The 24,909-nt window shown below is 41.5% G+C and overlaps 1 protein-coding gene across 1 annotated transcript in view; it reads right to left on the bottom strand.

Annotated features, from left to right (window-relative positions):
- Positions 1–49: 49 nt before the first annotated feature.
- The window catches only part of WDFY2 (WD repeat and FYVE domain containing 2), a 59,424-nt gene continuing 34,564 nt past the window's right edge, over positions 50–24,909 (bottom strand). The window contains exons 3-12 of the mRNA XM_058840638.1: positions 23,632–23,705; positions 16,730–16,784; positions 10,291–10,441; positions 8,785–8,897; positions 7,748–7,874; positions 5,781–5,886; positions 3,000–3,101; positions 2,220–2,350; positions 1,790–1,898; positions 50–1,140 (exon numbers count right to left, since the gene is read on the bottom strand). Of these exons, the coding sequence (XP_058696621.1) occupies positions 1,111–1,140; positions 1,790–1,898; positions 2,220–2,350; positions 3,000–3,101; positions 5,781–5,886; positions 7,748–7,874; positions 8,785–8,897; positions 10,291–10,441; positions 16,730–16,784; positions 23,632–23,705 (998 nt within the window). The 3' untranslated portion in view covers positions 50–1,110. The remainder of the gene's footprint in view (positions 1,141–1,789; positions 1,899–2,219; positions 2,351–2,999; positions 3,102–5,780; positions 5,887–7,747; positions 7,875–8,784; positions 8,898–10,290; positions 10,442–16,729; positions 16,785–23,631; positions 23,706–24,909) is intronic.

The following is a 24,909-nucleotide window of genomic DNA, read 5'->3' as shown; positions in this document are numbered from 1 at the left end:
GTTTATTCACCTTGACAATATCATTCTAAAAAGGTAATTTTGGTCAATCCAGGTTTTTAAATACTGTTTATTTTTAAGAGAAACTGTAAAGTATGACAACAGGACAATGGGCATCATTCAGCAATATCAATTTGGGTCTATAGAGAAAATTAATAAAAACCATCAGCATTTTGAAAAATAAATATGACTAACCATATGGAAAACAGGAAAAACAAAATTCATCTTCAACAACACAGACAGGTATAAATGCTGAAATGCTGCTGTGCAAGGTAGAGGTAGAGGTAGAGATAAACCAGACTTTTCAGATCTAGACCAGTTTTAGATCTGCCCCCCTCCATGCACACTCCGAAAAGTTCCTGTTGCCAATAACTTGAATCAGACTGTCATCATCAACAAACTCAAACAAGTCTGTGTGCTCTGAGCTGGAAAACTATTTCAGTTTTCTGTAGAAATCAGTTGCTGAATAACCTGACCCCTGGTTCTGCGACTTGTGCAGCAAAGGAAGAGGCGGGATGATTTTGCAGACCAATGAATGCTCTCTGGATGACGCCCACTAAGACAAGTAGATGGTAGAGCCCTTTTAGCATTTGCAACAGTCCATCAGCTCCTCAGTGATGCACCCAGAGACCATGCCTGGATTTCCTCCTCTGAAGAGAGCATGGTCAGCAGAAATATCCCAAACCAACAGGTACTGGCTGCAGGGAGAGCCTATTGCCTTACACAGTCTGTTGACACCGAAAACTCACAGAGGAAGACACAACCCAAGAACCCTCTGTACAAAGCAGCAACTATCTTGACATAGTGAAATATAAAAACTAAAAATTGCACTGCACACAGATTTTTCCAAACAAACTCAAGACAACCAAAGTCAGATTGTACAAACCGTTAGTTAAAAAAATACCTTCTTGTATATTTTGAGAAGAAGTGGAAAGAGTCTTCGTGCAAATGCTCAGCCTGGATCAAGCAGAGGACATAAAGTTGTTGTAAACACATTAGTTCCTTTCTCATCTGCCGTAAGCACCCAGTGTTATCTATCTTCTGCAGTATAATTAGGGTTAGGAAATCCGTTTCTTCTGTAAATATCACCTTTCAAGTTCCACTGCTGTAACATCAAGACACTACTGGTGTCATATCCCACAACTGTTAAACACAATAAAATAAAACAACATAATGAATAATGGTAAAAGACAATAAAATACAGTAAAAATAAAATCTGTAAATAATTTACACCTTTTTTCTTTAATTAAGAGGGGTTACATGGTTAGAGGTGGATGCAAGAAGTCTGAAGAAGTTTGATTTAATTTTCCACCACTTATGTCAGAGTGGTGGAGGTTGGTGAAATGACATTCTGTATTGTCATCAGCTTTCATCTGTATGAGCCAGGTTCATAGATGGCCTTAAAAGAAACGAAAAAACTTCCACTATATGACTAACTTCAATGATCAGAACAGTGATAACACATTGTGAGGTATTTGTTTTTTTAAATTACTCAAGTTGTTAAAACTTAGTCATTATTTTAGCCATTTCTTTATCCAGCCACACTGAGATTTGGCATGTTGAAAAACAGTTGGATTTCCTCAAGGGAAAGCTTCAGTCAGCTTTGTCCCAGCCCCTTCAGGCAATAACTTCACAGACCAAGACCTCCTTGGTCCTTACTGGGCAGAAATCCTAAACCAAATCCCAAGTGAGAAGTGTCTGGGTGGAAGAAGGCAGGTATGACATCCTGCAGCCACACGGCAGAGGGAAGGGAAATGAATTACAGGAGCTAGAGCACATTCCTCGCTCCTACCTTAATAACCTTGTCTGTCCCCGAGGTCAGCAGCCATCCCCTGGTGGCATCGAAGTGTACGTGAACAATGTTGTGCTTACTGTCATGGAAAGTAGCTGTAGGCGCCCGCCTGAAGAAAGAAATCCAAAAATTAGCAAGAACTGTAACTGCAGGATTTCCCCCCAAAATGTTCTCCATTGAGGAAAAAAGTACTTGACTGCTGCTGTAAGCCATTAATTCAGCAACCACTCTGTAAACTGCACTTTGAGACCTTTCTGGCATGAAAGGAACAGGGGTGGGGGGCTCTCTACCCCTCCTGGCTTGATCTCCTCCTTATCCTGCTGAGAAAGCCCAGGCGCCACCATGCCAGGCTGCTTCCTCCTGGATCCTTGCACCCACCCAGGCCCTTTTCTCCCACTGCAGCACAAGAGGGCTCAGTGTCCACACTCACTCCTCATCTGTTATGGACTCGTGGCAGCTGTCGCAGACCCTCACTTCGAACTCGAACCCCATCAGCGGGATGGAGGAGCGCTTGGAGCTGCATTTCCCGCACACGGCTTTCCCACACTTCCGGCAGTGATGCTGTGGGAGACAACATGCAGAAAGACATCTCAGGCCACAAAGGTCACTGCTCAGGTCCACTGGCTCTACCATCTCGCTCCAGCAAGACATGACGCAGCTCAGCTCTGCCCCAGACACCTCATTTCCCAAGTTCCATGAGCACATGCAGCACTTCTACACCCATTTAGTAAAAGTCTGCAATCTGCAGCCCTCTGCTGCTAGGCAGGAAAACACAGCAGCATGTTTCAAGCAGACCAGTAAGCCTTTCCCAATACAGCCTGAGCAGTTACAGATGTTTATCCAATCTCATTGAAAACAGCTTTGGTTCTGGCACAATCTCCAAAAATCACCTGTAAATTTCTTTCTGTAACTTATTTGACTAACAAGGAGCAAAGTTCCACATGGCTAAAGTCATGGAAGGCCCCAAGTCTACTCAGCCCAAGGCCTATTATGTGCATTTGCTATTGGGATTAATTGGAAAAAGAACAGTGCATTCCTTTCAACCACAAAATCAAGCCACAGAGGGGAACCCACTGTCCCACCCATGAGCACTTAGTGGAAGACCAAAGTGTAAATTCTCAAAGCTTTAGGGGGAAAAGGGTTACCAGAATCCATTATGAGAGAAAAGCCTAATGGCACCACGTTAACACACCAAAGGGCACATACAAACCTGCCTGAGGCCTATTTTCTTACTGTCCCACATTTGCTTGAAGTTCCAGAAGAAAGGCTGGTCACATTTTTGACAGGAGTCACTATCCAGCCACTCTGGGGTCTGCAACACACACACAAACACAAAGTGGAAGTGAGCAACAAGCAGAAAATTTTCCAATGAAGCCTAGAGGCAGGACAAAAAAGATGTGTTGTGGTGTGGCAATATGTCCAGCTAAACTTGATTTAGTATCTCCATTTCACAAGATGCCATTTTGACTGTTGTTGATGATGACAATATGATATGTGTTCCCTGGAATCCTTTTTGGCTTAGCTTTGAGCTTTGAAGGACATGGGAGGAACAGTTCTTATCCAAATCACAAAGAGTTTGATAATAAGACCACAGAAACAACCCAATTCTGTAATTAAACATATAAAAATATTTAGTTCTGTCCTGTCTGGACAGCATTTACCATCTGCTATTGTCCCTGGTGGCAGCTGGGGTCAATTAATATTTCTGATAGCCAAGGAACTCATCTGAAGGAAAAGGGAAGTTATGGGAAATGCTGATGTGGTTGGGGTTTTTCATACTCTTTCTTTCTTTAACACCCTAAGAGGAGTTCCTGCTGTCAGAGGTGCCTGTGCTACAAATCACACACAGGGATGAGAAAGATGTGATTCGCCTGGACAAGCCTAAGACCCAAACCAAACCCAAGCTCTTTTCCCTCATCAACCCATGAGGTTAAATGAACACTAAATATTGTTTAATATTTTGTGAGGAAGTGCTATTAGCAAACTGCAGGTGTCTTGTCAGAGTCACTGGTTTCTCACATGCTGCAAATGAAAGTGGCAAGAAACACAGCTGAGATTAAGAACTAAAAACAATAGAAAAGGCAGGCAAAGGTAAGTTAAGGGCAGATGGAGACCCTCAGCTCCCAGGATAGCTTTGACCCCCAGCAATAAAGCAATCACCTGTTCCATATTCTTCTGCCAGTTATTCTGAAGGCATTTCATTCTCCTGGGGAAAATCCTCGTCCTTTCTACCCACAACAGTCTTTCTTTTTAATGCCTACAGATTTACATCTCTGTGTATATCTCTCCATCTCTTGGGCATCTGAACACTATAGAATTTGTTTGTGACAAGTAACAATAACAACAACATTTTGTTTGTGACAAGTAATTTTGTAGTCAAACAGAAAGACAGCTTATGGCATCTTTCAAACATCTTCTTACAGCTTTTTAAAAATTGAGTTGAAAATAAAGAATCAAGGGCTAAAATGGCTTAAGTGACTCTAACACAATCTCAGTGATGTGGAAGTCTGATAGTAACAAAATGGGTACTGAGCACGTATCATATGGAGAAAAATCCTTAAATAAGGGCAAAGATACAAAAGCCAAAATCCAAAAAAAAGGTGATCTAGGACCCAAAGCCAAGGTTTGATATTAAAATCCCAAGGATTCATGTTTTGGGGGTGGTTTAGCATCCTGTTGTGCTGCTGTTAACAAGAACAAGCCCACATAGCCATAATCTGGGAAAGCTGTGCACCATTAGCACCTGCTGCATGGCCTTTATTTAGCTAATAATATTTCCCCTCTATTTTTTAAACCAGCCTTCTCACAGCATTCCTGCTTATTTGGTGATAAGCCAATCTTAACCCTTACTGCAGCCTTTTGAAAGCAGCAAATAAATAAAGGTTTTCATTTCTAGATGTTTGAGTTGCAGCAAAAAGGAAACATCTGTTGGGAAGGAGGAAACCGCTCTGCTTTCGTTTCAATTTAGGAGCTGATGACATACTTGGACCCTGGATTAGCAATTAAGGAGAGTCAACTGGAATGCTAATTCACATTAAAAAGGGAGCTCAGTTTCTGCCTATGCCTATTTCAGGATTTTTTTTTTAAAATCAAGTTTTCCACTTAGCGTTTCTCCTTCCTCAAGGGAGACACACTCAATCCACGCAGGCCACGAGTCTTGAGAACCAGCAAAGCTGGTGAAAGCCCATATGGCCAAAAGTCTTGCTCTGACCTTCCCCCTGCAGGAAGAGGGCACAGGTTTGCTGTGACTCATGGCACCAGGATTTGCCAATCTCCTGAGCAGGGCTGGTGCCTGACTCAGCCAGCACAGAGCTCACTCCGCCCTCTATGAGTCAGGACTCAGAAACTGCCAAGCGGGGGCTGCTCCCACAGCGCCAAAGACCTGGGGAACGCTTTTGCACCTGCTCACATTTGTTGGCCATGAAGCACAAAAGCAATTAGGAATGTGTGGGTGAAATCCTACTGTCTGGATCAGCAAAGACATAATTTACCCCACTTCTATGTGGTTATACCAGAGGGAAGCAAGACCAAGTGGCAGGTGAGATTGAACCCTTAGTTAAATGACTTCTTATCAAGGAAGAAAAATTCTGGGTTGCGCTTTTCCAGAGATGACCAAGAGCCTTCTTTTTTCACTTTTTTAAAACCAAAATTAATCAGTCCATCCATTTACATCTGACCTGATATTTCTCATGATGTGCTGAAAAACACAGCAGAGCATCTCAATACCCTCCTTACAGAATATCTTTCAGAGCACTAATGTAATGAGCAAGAGCCATTTAGCAGCCTATTTAATACAAATCTTCTGCCAGGCGATTTCCCCTGTACCATATTATCAAAGGCACAGCATAATTGCTGTATAACAACTGGAGCATGCCCAGAAACGTTTTTAAAGCTTGGAATGATCTTGTTTCGATTGAAAGCTACACATTTTAGCAAGGCCCCTTCTTCGCAGGACTGCTTCAGACCAAACTGACAAGAATTAAGCATCTACCTCCTGCCTCTCAACATCCATGTTCCAGACAACGATTCCCCCATCTGCACCACAGGAGATGAGCTGCCGGGTGTGGTGAGCATAGGAGAGAGACTGAACTTTATCACTGAAAAAGAAACAAGACAGTTAGCAATCAACCACCTATGGCTACTGCACAAGTGAGCACAGAATATCAATAAAGCAGTACAAACCATTTGTTTGCCCATATGTTTCCTTCCACCACTCACTGCACATGGCATCCATCAGATGCAAATCAGTCTTTACTGTCAGACTGGGACCAGAATGAGAGTGTTGCTCATCTGGGCAGCATCCACAAAAGCAAAGACCTGTTCTGATAACTGTTTTTGCTGCTTCTGGGATGGGAGGTCCCAGCTGTACTGGGAAGCCTCAATAGGGTTGCAGCTTCTGAAGGCACATCTGGATGCAAAAACACAGCCCTGGTAAGTTACCTTCTTGTCAGAATGTCAGTAACAACTTTGTATATTTTGCAGAGATTTACAAAACAAACACTTCACTGAGAAACTACTAAAGATTTTCTTTTGACACTATTCAAAAATAATGTAGGAAACACTAAATTGTTACTAAGCCTTCTCATAATAAGTGGAACATTTAGGTGCTTCTGTTTCTTCTTTTAATGAAAAAAACAACATGGGAGGAACAATTCAGCTTAAACCCCCAAAGGTGGGCTCAGTCCTTAATAAAACAAAGAAATTCAGGCCTCATCTCAAGCTATTTGCAGCCTGGGAAACAAAGACTGTACAACAGTGTTATGGAAAAAAAAAAAAGGTTGGAAAGATACAGGAACTGAACATACTGTGACTGGAAATCATCCACAACATTTGGTTTCCCTTGCTACCACCACTGGTCTTGTCAGCCAAAAGGACTTGCATGCTAACACATTTATCTGTGCCTATGGCTGAACCTGAAGAGGGGAATGCATTCACAGGAGAGTTCAGGACAACACTGCCAGCCTTCACAGTGCCTGCCTCCCAAGACCAGAGGCACCATCAGGATGTGTAGGATGCTACGTTGTACAGTTCCAGCTGACAGCCACCACACAGATTAAGGTCCAGGGGCTAACTTCGTAATAGAACTGATTTCCACAGCAATAAATCAGGCAGTGATGCATTAGCAAGCACCACTGGTAGGGTATGAGGGTGATCTGGGAATTTCAGCTAGACCTCTGCAGTGCTCTGAAATCCCAGAGGCATCCCAATCACTCAGAAGAGTGCAGCATCACCCAAAAGAAATGCATGAATATGTAAGAAACTGTTAGCTCAAAACCACCATGGGATTTAGTCTCTCCAGACCCAAGCCTGGCATGCAAGTCCCACATATATGCAGACCCAACACTGAAACCAACTTGTTGCATTGCCAGTGTAAAAAGGTGAGGAGTCATTGCCACTAGAGTCATTCTGATGTATAATCAATGCCCAGCACGGGCTTACCCCATCTTCAAAGACATCTACAGCTATGCAAATATACTTGCAAAGATGATGCCTCTTAGCACTGAGGAGATGTGAAGGCTGCTACGGTTAAAGGTCAAAGCACATCACTTAGAATTCAGGCTGTAGGTGAAAGAGCATGGAGGAAAAAGATTAATTGTACAAGCCCGATGCTCCCTCTAGGGGAAGGAAAGACCTTGACACCTAAAAACCCCGAGAATTTCCCTGGAGCTGTTATCATTTGAGGAGACTCCTCTTTCCAACAAAGGCACAGGCTCTGGTGCAACACATTCAGGAATACAGATGTGCTTTCCTTCACCATCCTCTGTAGACTCTTAAAACAGCCTGTGGGCCCAACACTGGAAAATTTACTATAAGCAAACTATGCCTGTTGTATACGGAGTCACACATACAATCTTGAGGCTTTGTGTAGACTGTAACCTTTGGGCTGTTTGTTTCCAGATGTGGCTTCTGCATTTAGCTTTGCTCCTATAAAAGCAGGAGGAATGGCTTTGAACATACTTATGTCCTTGCAGCTCGATGGCTGTTCCTTTTCTTCCTCCAATATCCCACATTATAATGGAATGATCAGAACTGCCTGAGAATAAAACTCGCTGTATTGGGTCCCAGCAGAGAGCAGTGACACCACCTGCAATAGCAATACACAAAACAGTCATTTTATTACAGAAAGTGGAAGATTGGAAGTTAGCTAAATATAAAGATACAACAAAAAATATGGAGTGATTAAAATGCAGATCTCTTTGGCAAGGACTATGCAACCATGTCCTTTCCAGTGGAAAAATAACAGTCTAGAAAAACTACTGAAATCCCATCTTGCTCTTCTGTGGGCACAGGGCTTCACTGCTGTTTGCACGGGTGAATCCACTGAGCAGTAAAGTGTGAAAGAAGAATGGTCACAGTGGGAGCTACACAACTTTCCATCTTCTTAATTTCCAGAAGATTAAAAAAGAAGCAAGTGTGGAATGCCATGGGCATCTTCTCAGTATCCTAGCACAAGGACTCAACTACATTGTGCTATCTTGAGCTATTAGAACTTAGAGAGGAGGGATATGAAGAAAAAATGTTGAGGAATGACACAATTTCTTCTGTTAGATGGTAGGATCATATCCAGGGTTGATCCTTTCAAAGGGTGATGGGGCACAAGTCCCAGCAGTGAAACAAGCATTTAGTGCCTCCAAGTGGTGCCTATTCCACTTGGAATAGGCAGGGGTCTACCAATACAGATCTTGCCTTTAGCAGCATCCTTTCTGTCTCCTAGAACTACCACAATTTGTTCCAATCTCACTCTGCTTTAATTAGCAGCTACTAATTGTGGGATTTTCTGCCACAGATGTGTTCTGCGCAGAGCTCTAATCGCTCTTCTTTTTACCAATAGAGTTTCCCTGAAATGCTGGGACACTTGAAGAGCTATGTCCCTTCCACTGTAAGCATAAGCACAAGCCATCCTAGTGTATCACAGGGCAGTCCAACTACCGTGATGCTGAGCACAGATGAAGACCCTCCTGAGCATTTTTCTGGGTCTCCTTCTGAGGCCTCACCTGTGTGTCCCTTAAATGTGGTAACAAGGCTGCAGGACTCTTGCTCTAGTTTCAGGATGGTGACTTGTCCAGAATGGTCACCAACAAACACATGCCGGGTTTCCACATCAAATCTGAAGGATAGATGCTGAGGAAAAATTACTATTTACACAAGCTTTGCATTCCTTTCATGACTTGCTAATTCTTTTGACATGAGTATACTGCAATCTTGTGAATAGTGCTCCAGTCTCAAGGAGGTATTAGAGTTTACTTTTAGGCACCTGTTCATCTTAATAATGCTAATACCTGTTCATACTAATAGTGCAGTATTCCTGGGTGAGAAAAAACAAGATTATTCCAGGACACAGTTTGTGGTTTTGTTATGAAAGACCATTGAAGTAGCCCTTAGCCATGAACATAAGAGTTGTCTCCTCAGCCTTTGTAACTTAAGTGCTAGAGTTGGATGGTATCCATTCTCTCCCTTCCAAAATACAAAGGGGTACTGATTTTAAGCACACAGAACACTGCAGAACAAAAAAACCCAAACCTGTTCCTGGTTATGCCAAATATTTTTGCAGTATTTGTCAGTGATTCTCCCTGGCATTGCTTCCAGTGCCCTCCATCATCACAATCAGATGACCCAAATTAAATTGTCCTCCAAAAGTTTTTATCAGTGAAAATTGGCTGTTCTCTAGAGAGACCTAGGGAACAGGCAAATTCTTGCATCATGCTTTCAAAAATATTTATCAATGAATTAAAAAGTCTTTCTGCCATTTAAATTGGCTGAATTACCAGATAATATAAAACAAGTCCATCTTGAAGCAATAATTTTGAGTCAGTATCACTTCTCCTGAACTAGCAAAGCATGCATCATTTATACCACAAACACTCTGGGGCATTAAAAGGTCTGTTTATGCTAACCTCTGTTTTCAGCCTAAGAGCTCCTACTTTTCCTTTTCCCTTTTCATTTGCAATAAAGCTGAATTAATATATCTTTTATTGTCAGGCAGCTGGGGCAGCTCTATGTGAATAAGCCACCTGAGTGCCATTTCTGGAATAATTTACTCTTTAGTTAACCCAAACTCCCAATACATAGTGAGCAGTTCCAGAGTGAAGGACAAGTGCTCATTATTTTTTATCGAAGTAATTTAATTTTTACCATGCATACACACAGGCGCTCTGACCTGACCACCAACTTACTTTTGCTACCATTAATTCTCTGAAGAAGGCATGCACTGCATGTTTAACTGAAGGCTCTATCCATATTTATTACAATAGCAGACCACAATAGGTTGTAGATCACCCATTGTGGTGCTCAAAAATGCTTAGACCTAAATATGCCACAACACATTAAGAAGACAAAGCAAGAAGAACTGACAGTTTTTAAAATTGGCTTTAAATAACAGTTTCTCTCACAAAGCACTGAATACATACAGGGCACAAAATTCAGAGGACAACTAGACAAACAAACTAAAAAGACTGAGTGCCAAAGAGCAGAAATAGAACTGAGAGCTCAGCAAAGGATACTGCAGGCCGCAGGCGCCTGCGCTGGTGCGGTACCCCCCCAGCCGCTGGCCACTCTCCGAACAGTGCCACGTGAAGTGTTTGTCTTGTCCAGTGCTCAGCACCCACTCCATCTCCAGGACAAACAGAATCATGATGACCCTGCTTTGATGAGCTGAAAGTTAAGCAGACAGACCTATAATCACACATTACAGAGAAGAACATGGGGGCAGACAACCATTGCAAATACCAACTGCACCCAACTCCTCCACTCACACTTCCCTACAGAAGCAGCTGGTGTTTAATAATCCTGTTGACATCAGCTTCCACAGAAGCTTGTAAGGTCCCTGCTCTGCATGTTCAGCATTTGCATGAGAAAGAGTGAAAGCAAGACTTAATTCCTTCAACGCCTATTGCAGTCATTTATCTTCTACAGCAGCAAAAGTCTTCCCTCCATCATTGTATCATCACTAACAAAGCTGCCACCTGGAATGGACTTGGGGCTCCATTTAAACCTCTTTTCAGCTACTTTTTGACAGTAATCAAAAATGAAAATGCCAACACTGCTGCTCCTCTTGCTGTGAAGTTTTGGTGGATCTGGGCTGTGGTACCCCACCAGAACAATGCGTTACAGCACAGGCACAATGCTGCACCAAAGGGAAGATTCAGCATTAAAAGGTTTCTGGAATAAAAATTAAATAGAAGAAAATATCACAGGTGTGGTAGATGAATGGAACAGCTGAAGGAATAAATTTCTACCGCTACAAAAACAAAGCTATCAAAAGGTTTTCATTAAAACAGGGGGATGCATGCTTGTTTTTTGTATGAATGACCAGTGGGCTTAGTCATGAAGTGCTGATTGAGTCGATATTCTAATAAAACAAGCAGCTGGAAAGACATACAGAACTATTCCCAGCTGTAACCTAATGGTGAATGCCACACTCCTCAATCTACAGCCCTAACGGTTTATTGCTGTTCTAAGATGCAGCAACATGTGTCACACCAAACAGACTGCTGATATCTGTTTGAATAAAAACTGGCACAAAAAAAGATTGAATATGTTTAGAAGCCTAAAAACCAGCCCCAAACCTCTATCTCAAATGCAGAGAATTTCTTCAGAACACTATGGAAAAACTGTTGTCTGCCTTAGACAAATGTGCAGCATATATGAGAGCTGTGTTCAAGCCCCACAAGGGGGAACTACCTGTAGGAAAGAAGAGGAGGCTCCCAAGAGACAACACCGGCCCTGATCCACACTGCTTTTTCAGACTGAGATTGCCTGAGCAGAAAAGTCAATAGATTTATTGACACAACTTGCCATAACAGTGATAGGCAGCTAAACCAAAGTGTCAGGTGTAAACTGTGCCCAGATGATTTCACCCTTGCCCATTAGAAGAGCTCAGATTTTGGCTCTTCCATTCACATTTACATTCCAGATAGAAGGATGGGGACCACCCCGGAGTCACTTGAACTCTTTCAAATAGATCCCATCTCCTCTCTACCCTTGCTTTCTCTGGGAAGAAATTCAGTAGCCCCACGCTTATCTTTAGCCATCTGTTGGTGTCTCTGGGAACAGCTGCACCAGCTAGTTGAGTGCTGCACTTCAGGACACGACTGCTGCCACACACACCTCATGAGCTCACAAACATGCTCCAGGAGCTTGTGTGAACCATCAATGCCACACACATACCCATGCATTTCCACAGGATGTGCAAAGCTGGCTGAGATCAGACTGCTCAAGGCCTGTCCAGAAATATTTTCTCAGCATGTGGCAAATGCTACTGCTAGCGACAGCTTCTGATGGTTTGAATTGGTTGTGAGGATAGCTGGTACCACCCAACTCTCATAAACCTCCTTCTACCTCCTAAAACTTCTAAAAGACAGGGCTTGTAATTTTTGGTAGAAGTACTACCTGTGAATGCTGAGGCAGCTCTTCCTGGCAAGTTAGGAGTAGACATTAAAAAACGGTACTTGCCAAGAGGTGGATGGAGTGTACATGACAGCTTCGTTTATCTTCCCTCCCCAAAAAGAGCTTTCAACTCAGCACTCTGTTGTCCACCTGCACATATTAGCTGGTGCCACCACACACATGCTGATGGCAGATATATCTGAAACAAGTGCAAGTGCACAGTGTAGATCATCTAAGTAAAGAAGCAAAGAGAAGACAAATGCAATCAGAAAGTCACTTGTCCTTAAGAGGAAATTTGACTCATGTAAAGCTTAAAGAAGTAAAATATCAGAAGATTGGAAGCTGACAGAAGAGCAAGGAAGGGATCTGGGCCCTAGGATTAACACAGGTTCATCGTCTTGAAGCAGCAAAAAGCTGGTCCTTCGTTAATTGAAGATTTGATTATCATTTGTATGCAGAAAAATGTGGAGCAAGCAATTCTAAAGCTGCTCATTTGTAACAGCAGGATGGAGACGGGATGGAGTGTGAATGTGGCCACAGCAGAGGAGAACTCTAAACAGGCACCAGGCAACAGCAGATATGTGTAAACCAGAATGAGAACAGCGCCATTTGTGGGGAAAGATGCTGTAAAGAAGGGAGAGAAGCAGCAGAGAAGGAGAAGGGCACAGGTCCATGTGCAGCTGGAGGGCGGGAGTGAGCAGGGTAGCTGTTCTGCTCTACGAGAGAGCAGCAGTGAGCACTGTGCAAAGAGCAGGTTGGAGCGAGGATGGAAAGGCTGTGCCCAGAGATGAGAAATTGCAGCTGGGAGCTGCAGCTGGGAGGTGCACAGCAAGATGTCAGCAAAGGAAATGGAGGACCAGTGCTGTGTATAAAGGCAAAAGTCTGAGAAGCATGGTCAGTGCACAGTCACACAGTGATGGGCAAGAAGCTGTTCTGAGGGGTTACAAGAGCAAAAACTATCAGCAAACACCAAAACAGAGATGAAAATTGCCAGGCAGAAAAAAAGCTTAGCACAAGCAAGGAAAGCACAAGTGAAGAGGCTGTGCTTAGGCGAAAGCAGAAGTAAGGGCATAACATCAGCTGGCCTGAAAGCAGGGGGTCAGGGGGACACCCTGGAAACAGGCAGGCTGCACAAAGCATGGGGCAGAAACAGGTCTATGAATCTGGCTAGGCAGAAAAAGTGTGTGTCAAACAAACAAACAAAAAAACAAAACACTAAACCAGTAGTTGTTATCTCATCCAGAGGAAGCACAGCAAGATGGTCCAGTTGCAAGAAGCAGTGTAGAGAAGGCCATAAAGAATGGGAAGCAGCAACAGCCATATGGACCAGACTGTGAGGGGCTGGAGGGGGCTGGAAGCCACAGCTGCTGAAAGAAGGGAAAGGTTTCTTGCAGGAATGTGGGAGGATTTGCCCAGGGAGAGAGTAGAAATTGTCTACACCTTCAGATGGTGCTGTGACTGAAGAAGAAGGGATGATGATATGAGAGACAGACACACAATGAAAAAATTAATTTCCTAGAGCATCCCAAATGGCGCTGATCAAATGCTTGCACTACTCCTCCTTATGCAAGGGAATGAGTCAGCGCCTGCAGGAGGCCAATGCCACAAGACCCACCCCGGAGTCCTGACTAATCCTGTGTCACATCCCCCATCACTGCATTCAGATGCCTTTCAAGAAATACGATTTCACAACTGCAGACACAGTGTTGCAGCAAAACCTCCACAGAGCACGTCCAGCCATGTACACCAGCAAGGCCAGGCTTCATAAGCCACCAGACCTGGCTGCACACCCCTACCAAGACCAAAGTCTTATTATTCACAGCCTATCCACCTGCTGTCATTCTCTGTCACCAGATCATTTGACCAACACGAATCATCATGATTCAGCTAAAGCCACTTAGTAGGGTAAATAAAATTATTTAAACCCCTAAAATACTTTTGAAGAACATAAAGGTCTTACTTGAAAACTTTAATTAAGTTTTAATTTAATTAAAATTTAATTATTTAAAAATAAATTTAATTAATTAAGTAAAATTTTTTAAAACTGAGACTTTTAACAAATTAACCACTAGAAGGCCACCATACCAAACAAAACCACCTGTTCCTTTTTAATTTTAATTTTTCCTTGCCCAGGGTTTTACCAAGCTGCTTATGCCAACCCCAAAACTCAGTATGACCATGTGAGGAAGGTGGACTGCAGGCATAGGGTTGTGGAGGGAGTGAGTCCTACTGGACCATGTGAGGAAGGTCCATCTCTGTTGGATCTTGATATACCTACCCAAGGGACTACAATGCTCTTTCCTGCATAGTTTCCCAGACACTGTGTTGAAAATGTGGCTCTTTCCGCCTTGCTGTGTCCCAGCTGGACTTTGGACCGAGTAAGGCTGCTGGTAAGCCCAGATCCAGTGTTCTGCTTGGAGGCAAATTTAGCAAGAGGAGCATGAAAGTGCCTAACACTGTGTGGACCAATGGAACTACAGGACTGTACCCTGTGACTGACAGCTGCTTACAGAGCACTTCACTTTTGCAATGTTTCCCCAGCACTCCAGACCTCCATCATGGGTCCAGCCAAGCCCAGGGATCAGGCAGAGGGGGCACTACATTCCTTCAACAGCACCTGATGTGAGGAGTGAAGAATCCAGGAGCATGTCTTTTTGGAGGAGGGTGTTGGGAGGCACTCTGCTGTGGAGCAGAGTCGTTGGTGACCCAAAAACTGTGGGGAATCTCTTTGGGTTTCTTTTCTTTTTCCTGCCTTGCAAAACTGTTCACTGCAATTGTGCGGGTGTGTGCAGTGAGACACTGGCACAGGTTGTCCAGAGAAGCTGTGGGTACTCCATCCCTGGAAGTGTTCAAGGCCAGACTGGATGGGGCTTTGAGAACCTGGTCTAGTGGAAGGTGTCCTGCCCTTCAGGCAGGGGGTTGGAACTTACCAATCTTTATGGTCCCTTCCAACCCAAACCATTCTATGATCCTATGAAAAACCTTCCCATGGTGACACAGCTAGGCTAGGAAGGAAGAAGGTGACTCTAGTTAGGAGTGTGGTGAGCTGCACCACCTCTCCATTGTTGTTAGTGGACACTCAGAATCCTTTGCTCTCCAATATTTGGGGAATCTGAGCTCTTGGGTTTCCCCTCAGGACAACCCATGACATCTTCCTATCCAAAGGTGTCCCCTAATATTTGCAACATATCTGGCACATTGCAGAAAGCCGTAAGAACAGCGTTCATTTTCCTTCTTTTCTTTTCTAATTTTTTGAGTTTTCCCCAGACCTTCAGTGGGCTATCACAGCCAACTGGCTTTTCTGAAATACTGCCAAGAAATCCATTCCTCTCTTCTAAAATTTTCAGCATTTTCCCTGAAGAACTCATCAAGAAAGTCATTCTCATGCATATGCTGTTCTGCATACACAGAAGAAAAAACCTCAGCTCACCCTCTTTAGTGCCACAACATTTAAATATGAAACTTAGCTGCATTAAACTTTGGTGACTGCAGAGCAATCACAAATTTGGATACTTAACACTTGTACAGTCAGACTGCAGCAATCTTATTTAAGATTCACATATATAAATATATTATCATCATTGTATATTTGTCCTCAGTTTTTATAAGCTAAGAAAAAAACCAGGCATTCTAGCTTAATTTTACAACACACCAGACATTCATGAAACACTCACATGTTAGCCATGCTCTGCAAAAATCAAGATTCTCTTCATACCTTAAAATTGAAATGTTACAAAGTGATCCCCAGAGCCTTCATTTAGAGACTTAAATTACACTCAGTCTTTCAAGGTATAAAACTAAAAATATATGAGTAAGAACATCTTTTAAAATGTATGTGAGAAATGTCAAGCTAACATGTCCGAGGCTTCTATACAGAAACATAATGCTTAGTATATAACATATGACACCACATAATATCATACCACCTCCTAGTCTAACAGGAAAAAAAAAAAAATATAATAAATTGTCACATGTATTTGTCTCTTTTATAAGAATACCTGTCCAAAACAACGTCCATAAGAGGTTTGAAAAGGATGAATAGCTAGGTTTCTAAAAACATCACATTAGTGAGCACCAGACTCTAATTAGAAAAGGTATGGACTGGCATTTCTTGACCTTTTACTAGGAGAGGTATTCACTGATAATCTTGTGGTTACTGGAACTGACAGTTACTGAAATACAATCAGACTAACCCTAAAAGCTTCAGCCTTCAAAGATGGGTTAGTTTCTTAAGTTGTTTCAGTAGATACATTGGATTACGGAAGATTGAAAATTAAAACTCCTATTCCCCAGACATGGACAGTTTGTTGTCTACTGTGATATTCCAAAGAAACATTTGAAAGGGAAAACAGAACATGAAACAGCTCTTTTAAAAATCTTGTTATCTCAGAATAAAGCACATTGTAGATCTATTGATAAAACCAGCATTTACATTAGTTTAAAAAAATAAAATTCTATCATTGTAAGGGAAACTTTTCCATTCATAGTCCTAAAGAAAACGTTAACAAAAATTAATGACAATACAAACCAATTAACATGGATTGTGCTTCTTACCCTGGTAACTTTTCACTAGTGTCATCTTGTTGTAATCTTCTGATAAAATGAATTCCTGAGGGAGGGAAAGAAAAAGCAAAAGAAACAGGGCTTAGAGATGTAAAGTGTTTGAGACTGTTTACATTTGAATCCTTTACCTAGGTAAGTTCTCCCTTCTTCACAACCACAGCCCTATCTATACTTTTAATAATTTTGATTACCCAAAAATCTAAATTCTTTCACTTTTTAAAGCTGCCTAAGACAACACGGTGAGTGCTTCTGAATGGAATAAATAAAAAGAAACCATTAAAAAAGAAGTCAAAAAAGCTGACAGAAATGACTGGCTGTGAGCTGAGGTGCCACAAAATAAGGAACCTGACACCTGGCAAATACCTGCTGCTCAGGCCTGCCTGGGCAGAAACCTGCATGTGTGCACAGCTCTGTGTGCCTACATGTACATTCGTGTACACACGTGTATCCTTGTGTGTGCATACACTAACTACACCCCAATGTGAACATTCAGGAAATGCAATATAAATATGTAAGAGACCCTCCAAATTGCTCAGTCCAGACTAGGTACCAACAATACGTGATGGGAATGGAATGCATTTCAGGTTTCTGTTAAAAAGCCTCTCAGCACTTCAGACAAACAGAAACCCAAATTCCTCTGTGTCCAGGCAAGAGCACACCTATAGGGACGGGCTCTGTTGTCTTGGTGTCATTGCTGTTCAATTTCCAATATGGCTTTTGCATGGAGAAATGTTGAGCATGGCAGCTAAGAGTCTGCATGGCAGCCTTGGCTCCTGGAAAAGTCTGAGGTGATTAAACTCACTGACCACCCATGTGTTCCTGCAGATTGTTTTGAAGGGGAGAGTTACTCAAAACTGGGGAAACAGAATGGCCACAACCAAACTCCTACAACATCTCTCTGAAGGAAAAACCCAAGCAAAGGGTAGGGTTTGTGGCAGCACCACATGAATTAGCTTTCAGAGAGCTGTCAGGTATCTATGTACATATATCAGATACTCTGAGAAACATAAAATAAAAAATGAAGGAGTGTAAACCCATATTATTTTAATAATTTATAGCAAACTACAAAGAAACTCCCTGTGCTAATCTGCCTGGAGGACAGAAGAAGTAAAACAACTCATTTAACCTGAAATAGGATGGAAAACTAAAATAAACATTACAAATGCAAGATAAGTGAATTTGATAAACATATAGTTGTGAAATGTTCTCGTGTATATGCCAAAAGGACTGGAGAACACTGGACTTCAGAAGCCTACAGACTATGTTTAAGGGAAACCAAATGTTTAATGCAAAAGAGCAAAAGACATTCTAACCCCCAACAAGCCAGTGTTTCTCCCCAGTTTCCGAACCACAATTTAAAAATAAGTCACTCTGCATTTTCTGTTGGGTCACTGCAGGTAATCTGTCTGGCCTTCAGCACCAGAATTAACCAAACATCTACTGCTTGGCACCAAGGTGGAGATGTTACAGTACTCATCTGTGGAACATCTGCACATCCCAGCTTCCAGAAAAACAACTGTGAGTGATTTGAGGCAGCTATGTATTCTGCTCTCTCTGTTTCTGTTCCTAAATTTGTTAAAAATATGTTCTCTTAAATTGCTCTACTTCATCTTCCTTTCCTTAATCCGCTCCAGCTCCCGGTAGGTTTCCCTGGCAGCTGAGCACTACAGTGGGGAGCATTACTTAAACAGCAGTAACAAATAAATTAAGTCATCTGGATTTCTATACCAGGATCACCTTACCTCTACAAACCATGGAAAGTTAAAAATCTGCTATACCTTTCCAGCTACTAACATGGGAACTTGTTTTTCTTGACTACAACCTGAAGAATACTATAACATGAAATGCTTCACTACAAAGCCTATTTGAAGCAGGACCCTTTGCTAGAATGCTTTCTTCTATTGTTACCTAAAGAGAAATTGCTCTGATTGCTGCAACATGTGATGGGAAGATATGTCTGCCTTTCCCACCAATTTGGCTGTCCTTGTCTCTGACTGCAGTGGCACATGGATGCTGGTGACTTCAGGTGGGATGTAGAGAGTGGATTGCATTGTCACTTTTATTTGCATTTTTATCTTAACAAACTTGATGCAGCCATTCTGTTTTGTGATCCAAAGAACTCCATAGTTTGACTGGAAGACTGAAAAGGCTTTTGAATATCTCCATTCTAATACAATAAATCAAACGTGTGGTTTGTAAGGTGCATCCAAGTGTTGATCACCACTGTATTCTTTAATATAAGCCACAGCTATATACTATCAATACACTGCTCCATCCAAAATAAAAAACAAATATGGTACAAGATAAACACAATTTCAGTTAACCTAAATAATGGATTTTTTTTTTTCCCTCAAGACTTCTTACATATCATTATCTTCTTGAAAGGATATGGTAATTTGTGATGCATTTTCTAATCTTCCTGCAGGTCTCTCCACTTCCCTTTACACTCTCGTGTTCTTCCACTGCACTTATTGCCCTCTCCCTCTTCAAGCCAAATGCATTAGTTGCGTCACTAGACAGGTATTTTAGCACAGGGCACCTTGCTCATGAAATTCATGCCCTATTGCACATACAATGTGTCATCTGCACTACAAAAACATCAACTACATCTCTTTAACATTGTACCAGCAGAGGCTGGCTTTTTATCCTTGCCTACGTAGATGTTTTGCTCTTCTCAGAGCTGCTGACGCTCAGTTCTCATTAGGCAGCTTCTGGCTCTTCTTAATGAGCTGGAAAAGCTGGGGTCACCTACACAGCTCAGTCAGTGCTTGTTAACAGAAGAGAGAAAGATTGCTGAGTCCTGTGTAAGCCCTTGCGCACAGGAGGGGTTTGGACACATCAGAGAACTCAGGATGGTAAACCCAAACACCCTCCTTACAGGGATTAAAAACAACTTCTCTGGCAAGATCACACTTTATCCTTCAGAGGTGGTTTTGGAGCTACTTTACTACCTTTTTGTCATACTTTAAACATTAATGCTCAGGCTTGCCTGTTTCAGGCAAGCTTATTATTAAACAGCGACTTGGTACCATGTGTACTTCACAAAGTGCAAAGGAGAATTCTTAAAAACTGTCAAAATCTAGCTGTCCACTGGTGCACAAAAACTCCCAACTATTCCTTTGTGTATCACACCTCCCTCACACTGAAACACATACACCCACCACAAACTTCTCTTGAGCAAAAGACTTCTGTAAAAGCTCATCCAAGAAATAGTATCAGCATCTTGTTTAAATAATTCAGAGTCCTTGGCCCTGGGGCTGGGTGACAGGGTCCAGCAACTAAGGAAGATCCATGCCTTCCCAGAGCTTCAGGTATATGTCAATTGATGGACTGCAAAATGGAGAACTCTCCTTAAGCAACTGAATCCATTTCTGAGTTAATAATCTTTATATATTAGTTATGTGTTACCCATGCACAGGCTAGTTCCTGCCCTGGGGAATTTACAGTCTGCTCTTTATAAACGATACCATTTTGATAACACCTGTGAATCTCCCTATAGGCTTGACTTTATCCTGCTAACACAAGTGACTGACTGCACTCTCAGGTCTTCCAGGGAACAACAAACCTGCTTCAGAAATGGAAGACAATGAAAACTCTTAAATCTTCTGTCAGACACTACATTTATATCTATTGGGAAAAACCCCAAACCTCTATAAATAATGACAGCATTTTCACTTTATTTATTATATAATTTCATTTCATTTCTTGAGGTAAAAAATACAAAACTCCCCACAACAGCAGAGGGGAAGGTTGTACATCAGTAGGTAGAGCCTGACTCAGTCTCAGGTATTCAAAATACTGTTAATACAAATGTCAAACTTGTAGACAGCTGCAAGATCAGATGAGGTGGAAGATGAATTTATCTTAAGTACCATCCCCAAGGAAGAATTCTGAAGGGGTTCTGGTGCCCTGTTGTCCTTGTGGCTCTGCTCAAATATATAACAGCTTCGTATAGACTTAGTCATGGTCAGCAAAAAAAAAAAGTATTTATTCCGTCTTCAGCTACTGAAAAACTAAATCTCTCATTTCAATCTCCCCAGATATGAAGAGAGAAATTTATGCCATTTCATAATGGTTTCTAGAAAAAGCAACATGGGTGCATCCAAAGACAAGTCATCTTTCCTTTACTGGCTGCAGAACCTAATGCTTAACTTTATCCAGGAAATGAGTTTTCATATGGACGAAATGAAGTAAGAAGTCTCATCTTGTCAGTGGTCTCCTGTTTACTGCAAGCGGAAGACCTTTCTTCTGTTTCTTGTGGTATCTGAAGAGCCCTGCAGCCATTCGAGTATGTTTTTTTCCACTTCTGAGCAAGGAATTAATGTCCAGTCTTTTGGCTTCCAAAAGGGATTTCAGGTAGTCCCTAAGATGTCATTCCTTCTCAAAAAAGGTTTGCAAAGTGTAAAAAAAGCAGATCGAAGAAAGTCTGGTTTTTTTTACAATAGGTTCCATCACTTCAAGCAAGATGCTAGACAATCTGTACTCAAGATAAGGTTGTGCTGTGCTGCACAAATGTTTGTGCAGCCCTCATGTTGAGAAGTGACAAAAGGTTAAAAACAATCCCTTCCTCTCTGTAGGAGCGAAAGTTGCTGCCTTGTTTCACAAAAGAGGTGGCCATACAAGACCACCTTAGGAGGCTTCACTGGAACTTCTTTCTGTGCCAAGAGCGTTGCTGCCCATCCTTCTCCAAATGCAGCATACACATTCCCAAGGTGCCACGCTTATAACCAAAATCCGTATGGCTTACAAAAATTCCACATAGAATAAAAAAAGACACTTCCAATTCCTTATCTCCATTTACACCTGAAAGTACTTCCTTGATTTGTAGAAAAAAATCATTTGAGATTATGTGTCACTCTCATGACTATCAGCTCATAGCCCTTACAAGGAATCCTTTCTTTCTACCCAGTGTGAAGGTGCAGAATAATTGTCAGGGTTTTATTGGTATAGTTGGATGGTTTTTTGTTTGGGGTTTTTTTTGGCCCTGCACCCAGCATACACAAGTGTGCTGGGCATTACAGAAGTGCTAATGTGGAGCAGCTGACTAATTCCCAAATATTTCAAGCTGTTCAAGCAAATTGCCTGTACTTTTCCCTTTGAGGAAATTAAAATAAGGGTACTAAGGTCACCCTGCTGCAGTAAATTCTGTTATTTTGTGTTCAGTGTGCCCTGCTTATGTATTCCTGTGCTAAACTAATCATCATAGCTGGGCCCAGGAAAAAAAATTTATCCTTTCCACTAGAGGGTGGTTGTAATCCACGTTCAAAAGCACCTGGGGATGTTCTCTACACCCAAAAATTTCTGGGATTTGAAAATGGGGTTCCCCTTGCTCATCCATTCCCACCTCCACCACTTCTTGCAGCACATTACAGTTGTGGCTTCTCTTACAATTAAGTCCTCGGTCTGTTACAGATGAAAACATTTCATCCTTTGCACAAATCTGTGGAGTGCATTTTCCCCTACCACACAAGTGCTTGCAGCTACAGAGGACTAAATCAAGCAACACAGACAAGCACCTCCCCCTTCCTATGTATTTGTATGCAGAAGACTGGGAAAAGAAAAACCCAGCTTAGCAACAAATAGAATCTGCCTTAGACGTGGCAATATAAACCTATAAATATCTGAAGTCACATGTAGGTTTATCACCTGCATATCTCATTTACCTTTTTTAGCTTCAGAATGGAAAATATTTGACCCCATTTACTCTTAAGCATCCTCTGACTCTTCAAAACAAAATGCCCCCAAGACAAAGGACACATCTCTGATCATGCCAGAGTATTTAAATACCTTATTTACAGTTGCCTTCACATTCCTCAAAGGCCTGGTGAAAACAAAAGTGCCTAGTAGGATCGGCAAATTTCAGCTATTTCAGAGTGGGAAGGAGAGAATTTCAGAGGTGCAGAGAATTCTCTGGAATCTGTCCCATCTCCTAGACACAAAAGGAAAAATCTCCTACAGGCACACAAAAAGTCTCTGCTACTAGGCATTAATAGCTTTATAGGTCAAAACCTTCACATCTTTGATGGAGCTTACAGGCAACAACTAAAAGGGTCACATCCCCTTTCCCAAACACCATACTGGCTTTAGTGCAGACAGCTGCCCTTACATCAGCTTGAAAACACTCATTCACTTAGAAAGCCCCTAAGGCAAGATAACAGCAGAAAAATCTGAAGTGACGGTAAACTGATCTTAAACTGAAAGAGGAATCTATTGATGAGGCATAGGTGAAAAATATCTCTGACCCATGATTCTTCCACTCTTCCAAAGTGATAGAGCTTTTTATTCATCATCCCACAAGAAAAATCCAATTAATAAGGTCAACTGCTACCCTCTATCATAGATCTAACAGACACACTCCTCTTTTAATATCCTACTTCCTTTCCACACATCTCTATCTCAGATGTTAATGAACCAAATCTCTCAGCAACCTCCCTGCCAATTAAAAGCAACTCCTCTGAAGGGAGAGGAAAACAAAATCTGAACTCTGAAGTTTGGAAAAGTAGATAGACATGGAGCAGAAATCCACCTTCTGCCTCTAAGATGATTTTTCCTCCTCTTAATTGCTGCTTTCAGAAAACTTTGGTACCATGTAATTAACAAGTCACTTAAATTTAATAAAACAACAGCTGTTTTTCTGTGTTATTTTTTAAGAGATATGCAAATTAAGACAGATTGTTGACTTGCTTAATAAATACTGTAAATCCCACTCAAACTCTTTGTGGCAGCTGGAATAAGATTTTTAATAATCTAACATTTTCTGCACTACAGATTTAGTTGCACTATCATTAAAAAGTCTGTCTCCCAAACACTACCAAAAATATTCTCACCACATCATCACACACATACTTCTCAAAAAGGAAGCATTTCAACTAGAAATCTTTGGATGTACTTACTGAGATTGTACCATTGTCTAGACCTATGGACAGCCTTCTGGTTTCCGGGTTAAAAGACATGCATGAACATGGAGCTGAAAAAAATGAACATGTTGATGAAGTTAACAAAACTGAGATTCTCATTTTCTTGAAGTTCTGGAAAGCCGAAAATTAGCTAACATGCTTTATTATGTTGTGCAGCATTTTGAGCTTACCACTAGACAAGCATTAAAATAAAAGTGTTCTTGCAGATCATTCAACCCTATCCTATTAGGGCATGGAAAAATAGCCATTTCTTGTTCCAGTTGCTTCTTTTTATTTTTTTTTTTATTTTTTTACTATTTATCTGTAAACAAGCCTTTCATATAAGAGCAATGGTGCTGCTCTGATATAAGAGATATTTGACACTTCAGTGTAAGTCAGACATTACTTAGCTGAATAATTTAGTTTTTTACATTTGCCTGAACTGCTGACAATAAAACAAAACACTACATTATGTCAGAGGCTTGCAGTAAGAAAATTCCCCAGTAGAAATCAACATATCAACAAACATTAAAGACTGAGTTCAACTGTCCCCTACTCCAATTCCATGACAGACAGCACTATGACAATATCACATACTATGGTCAAAATAAAAGTTTGTATCTAAAACTAGCCATTGCTTGATTATGTTGATATTACTGTAACAAATATCCAGATTCATCCTGAAATTGCACACAAGATGGTCACAGTATGCTCCCTCAAGGATCTGGCAGGGTTTGTATCAAGGGTAAAACCAGGTTTCCCCACAAGAATTCAAGAGCTATGCTTGGTTTAATTGAAAAATTGTGAAGTTACATTCAGAAAGCAGGAGTTGCTTTTACTGCCCAACACAGCAGCATGCAGCTGGGAATCCTGCTGTCCCAACAGCAACCTTCAGGAATTATTTTTCAGAAGCAATTGCCAACTGCAGTTAGGATAACAATAAGAGTACTTCATAAACCATATTCTTATGACAAATATAGAGTACAGTCAGATGCACTTTTAGTTCTGCTTTTTTTCCCCCCCTCTTAGTTTCTACTCTTTGTTGTGATTGCTCCCATGTTTGTGTCACTAACAAGCTTGGAGTCCTCTCTTTTTCAGTACTGTGATCCAGTATCTTCTCAATTTGTGCAATGTCTCTCTTAAGACTAAACAGCCCATAGCTTAGCAAATCTTTTAATCCTTGATAGTTTAATTGGCAGCAAAGCTATATGAAGAAGAAGAGTCAATGCTGACTCTTTAATAGAACTTGTTCCACCTTCAGTATTGACTCCCTAT

Source organism: Poecile atricapillus, chromosome 1 (genome assembly GCF_030490865.1).
Source record: "Poecile atricapillus isolate bPoeAtr1 chromosome 1, bPoeAtr1.hap1, whole genome shotgun sequence".
In the NCBI taxonomy this organism is placed as follows: domain Eukaryota; kingdom Metazoa; phylum Chordata; class Aves; order Passeriformes; family Paridae; genus Poecile; species Poecile atricapillus.
This window is presented reverse-complemented; position numbering and strand designations above follow the sequence as displayed.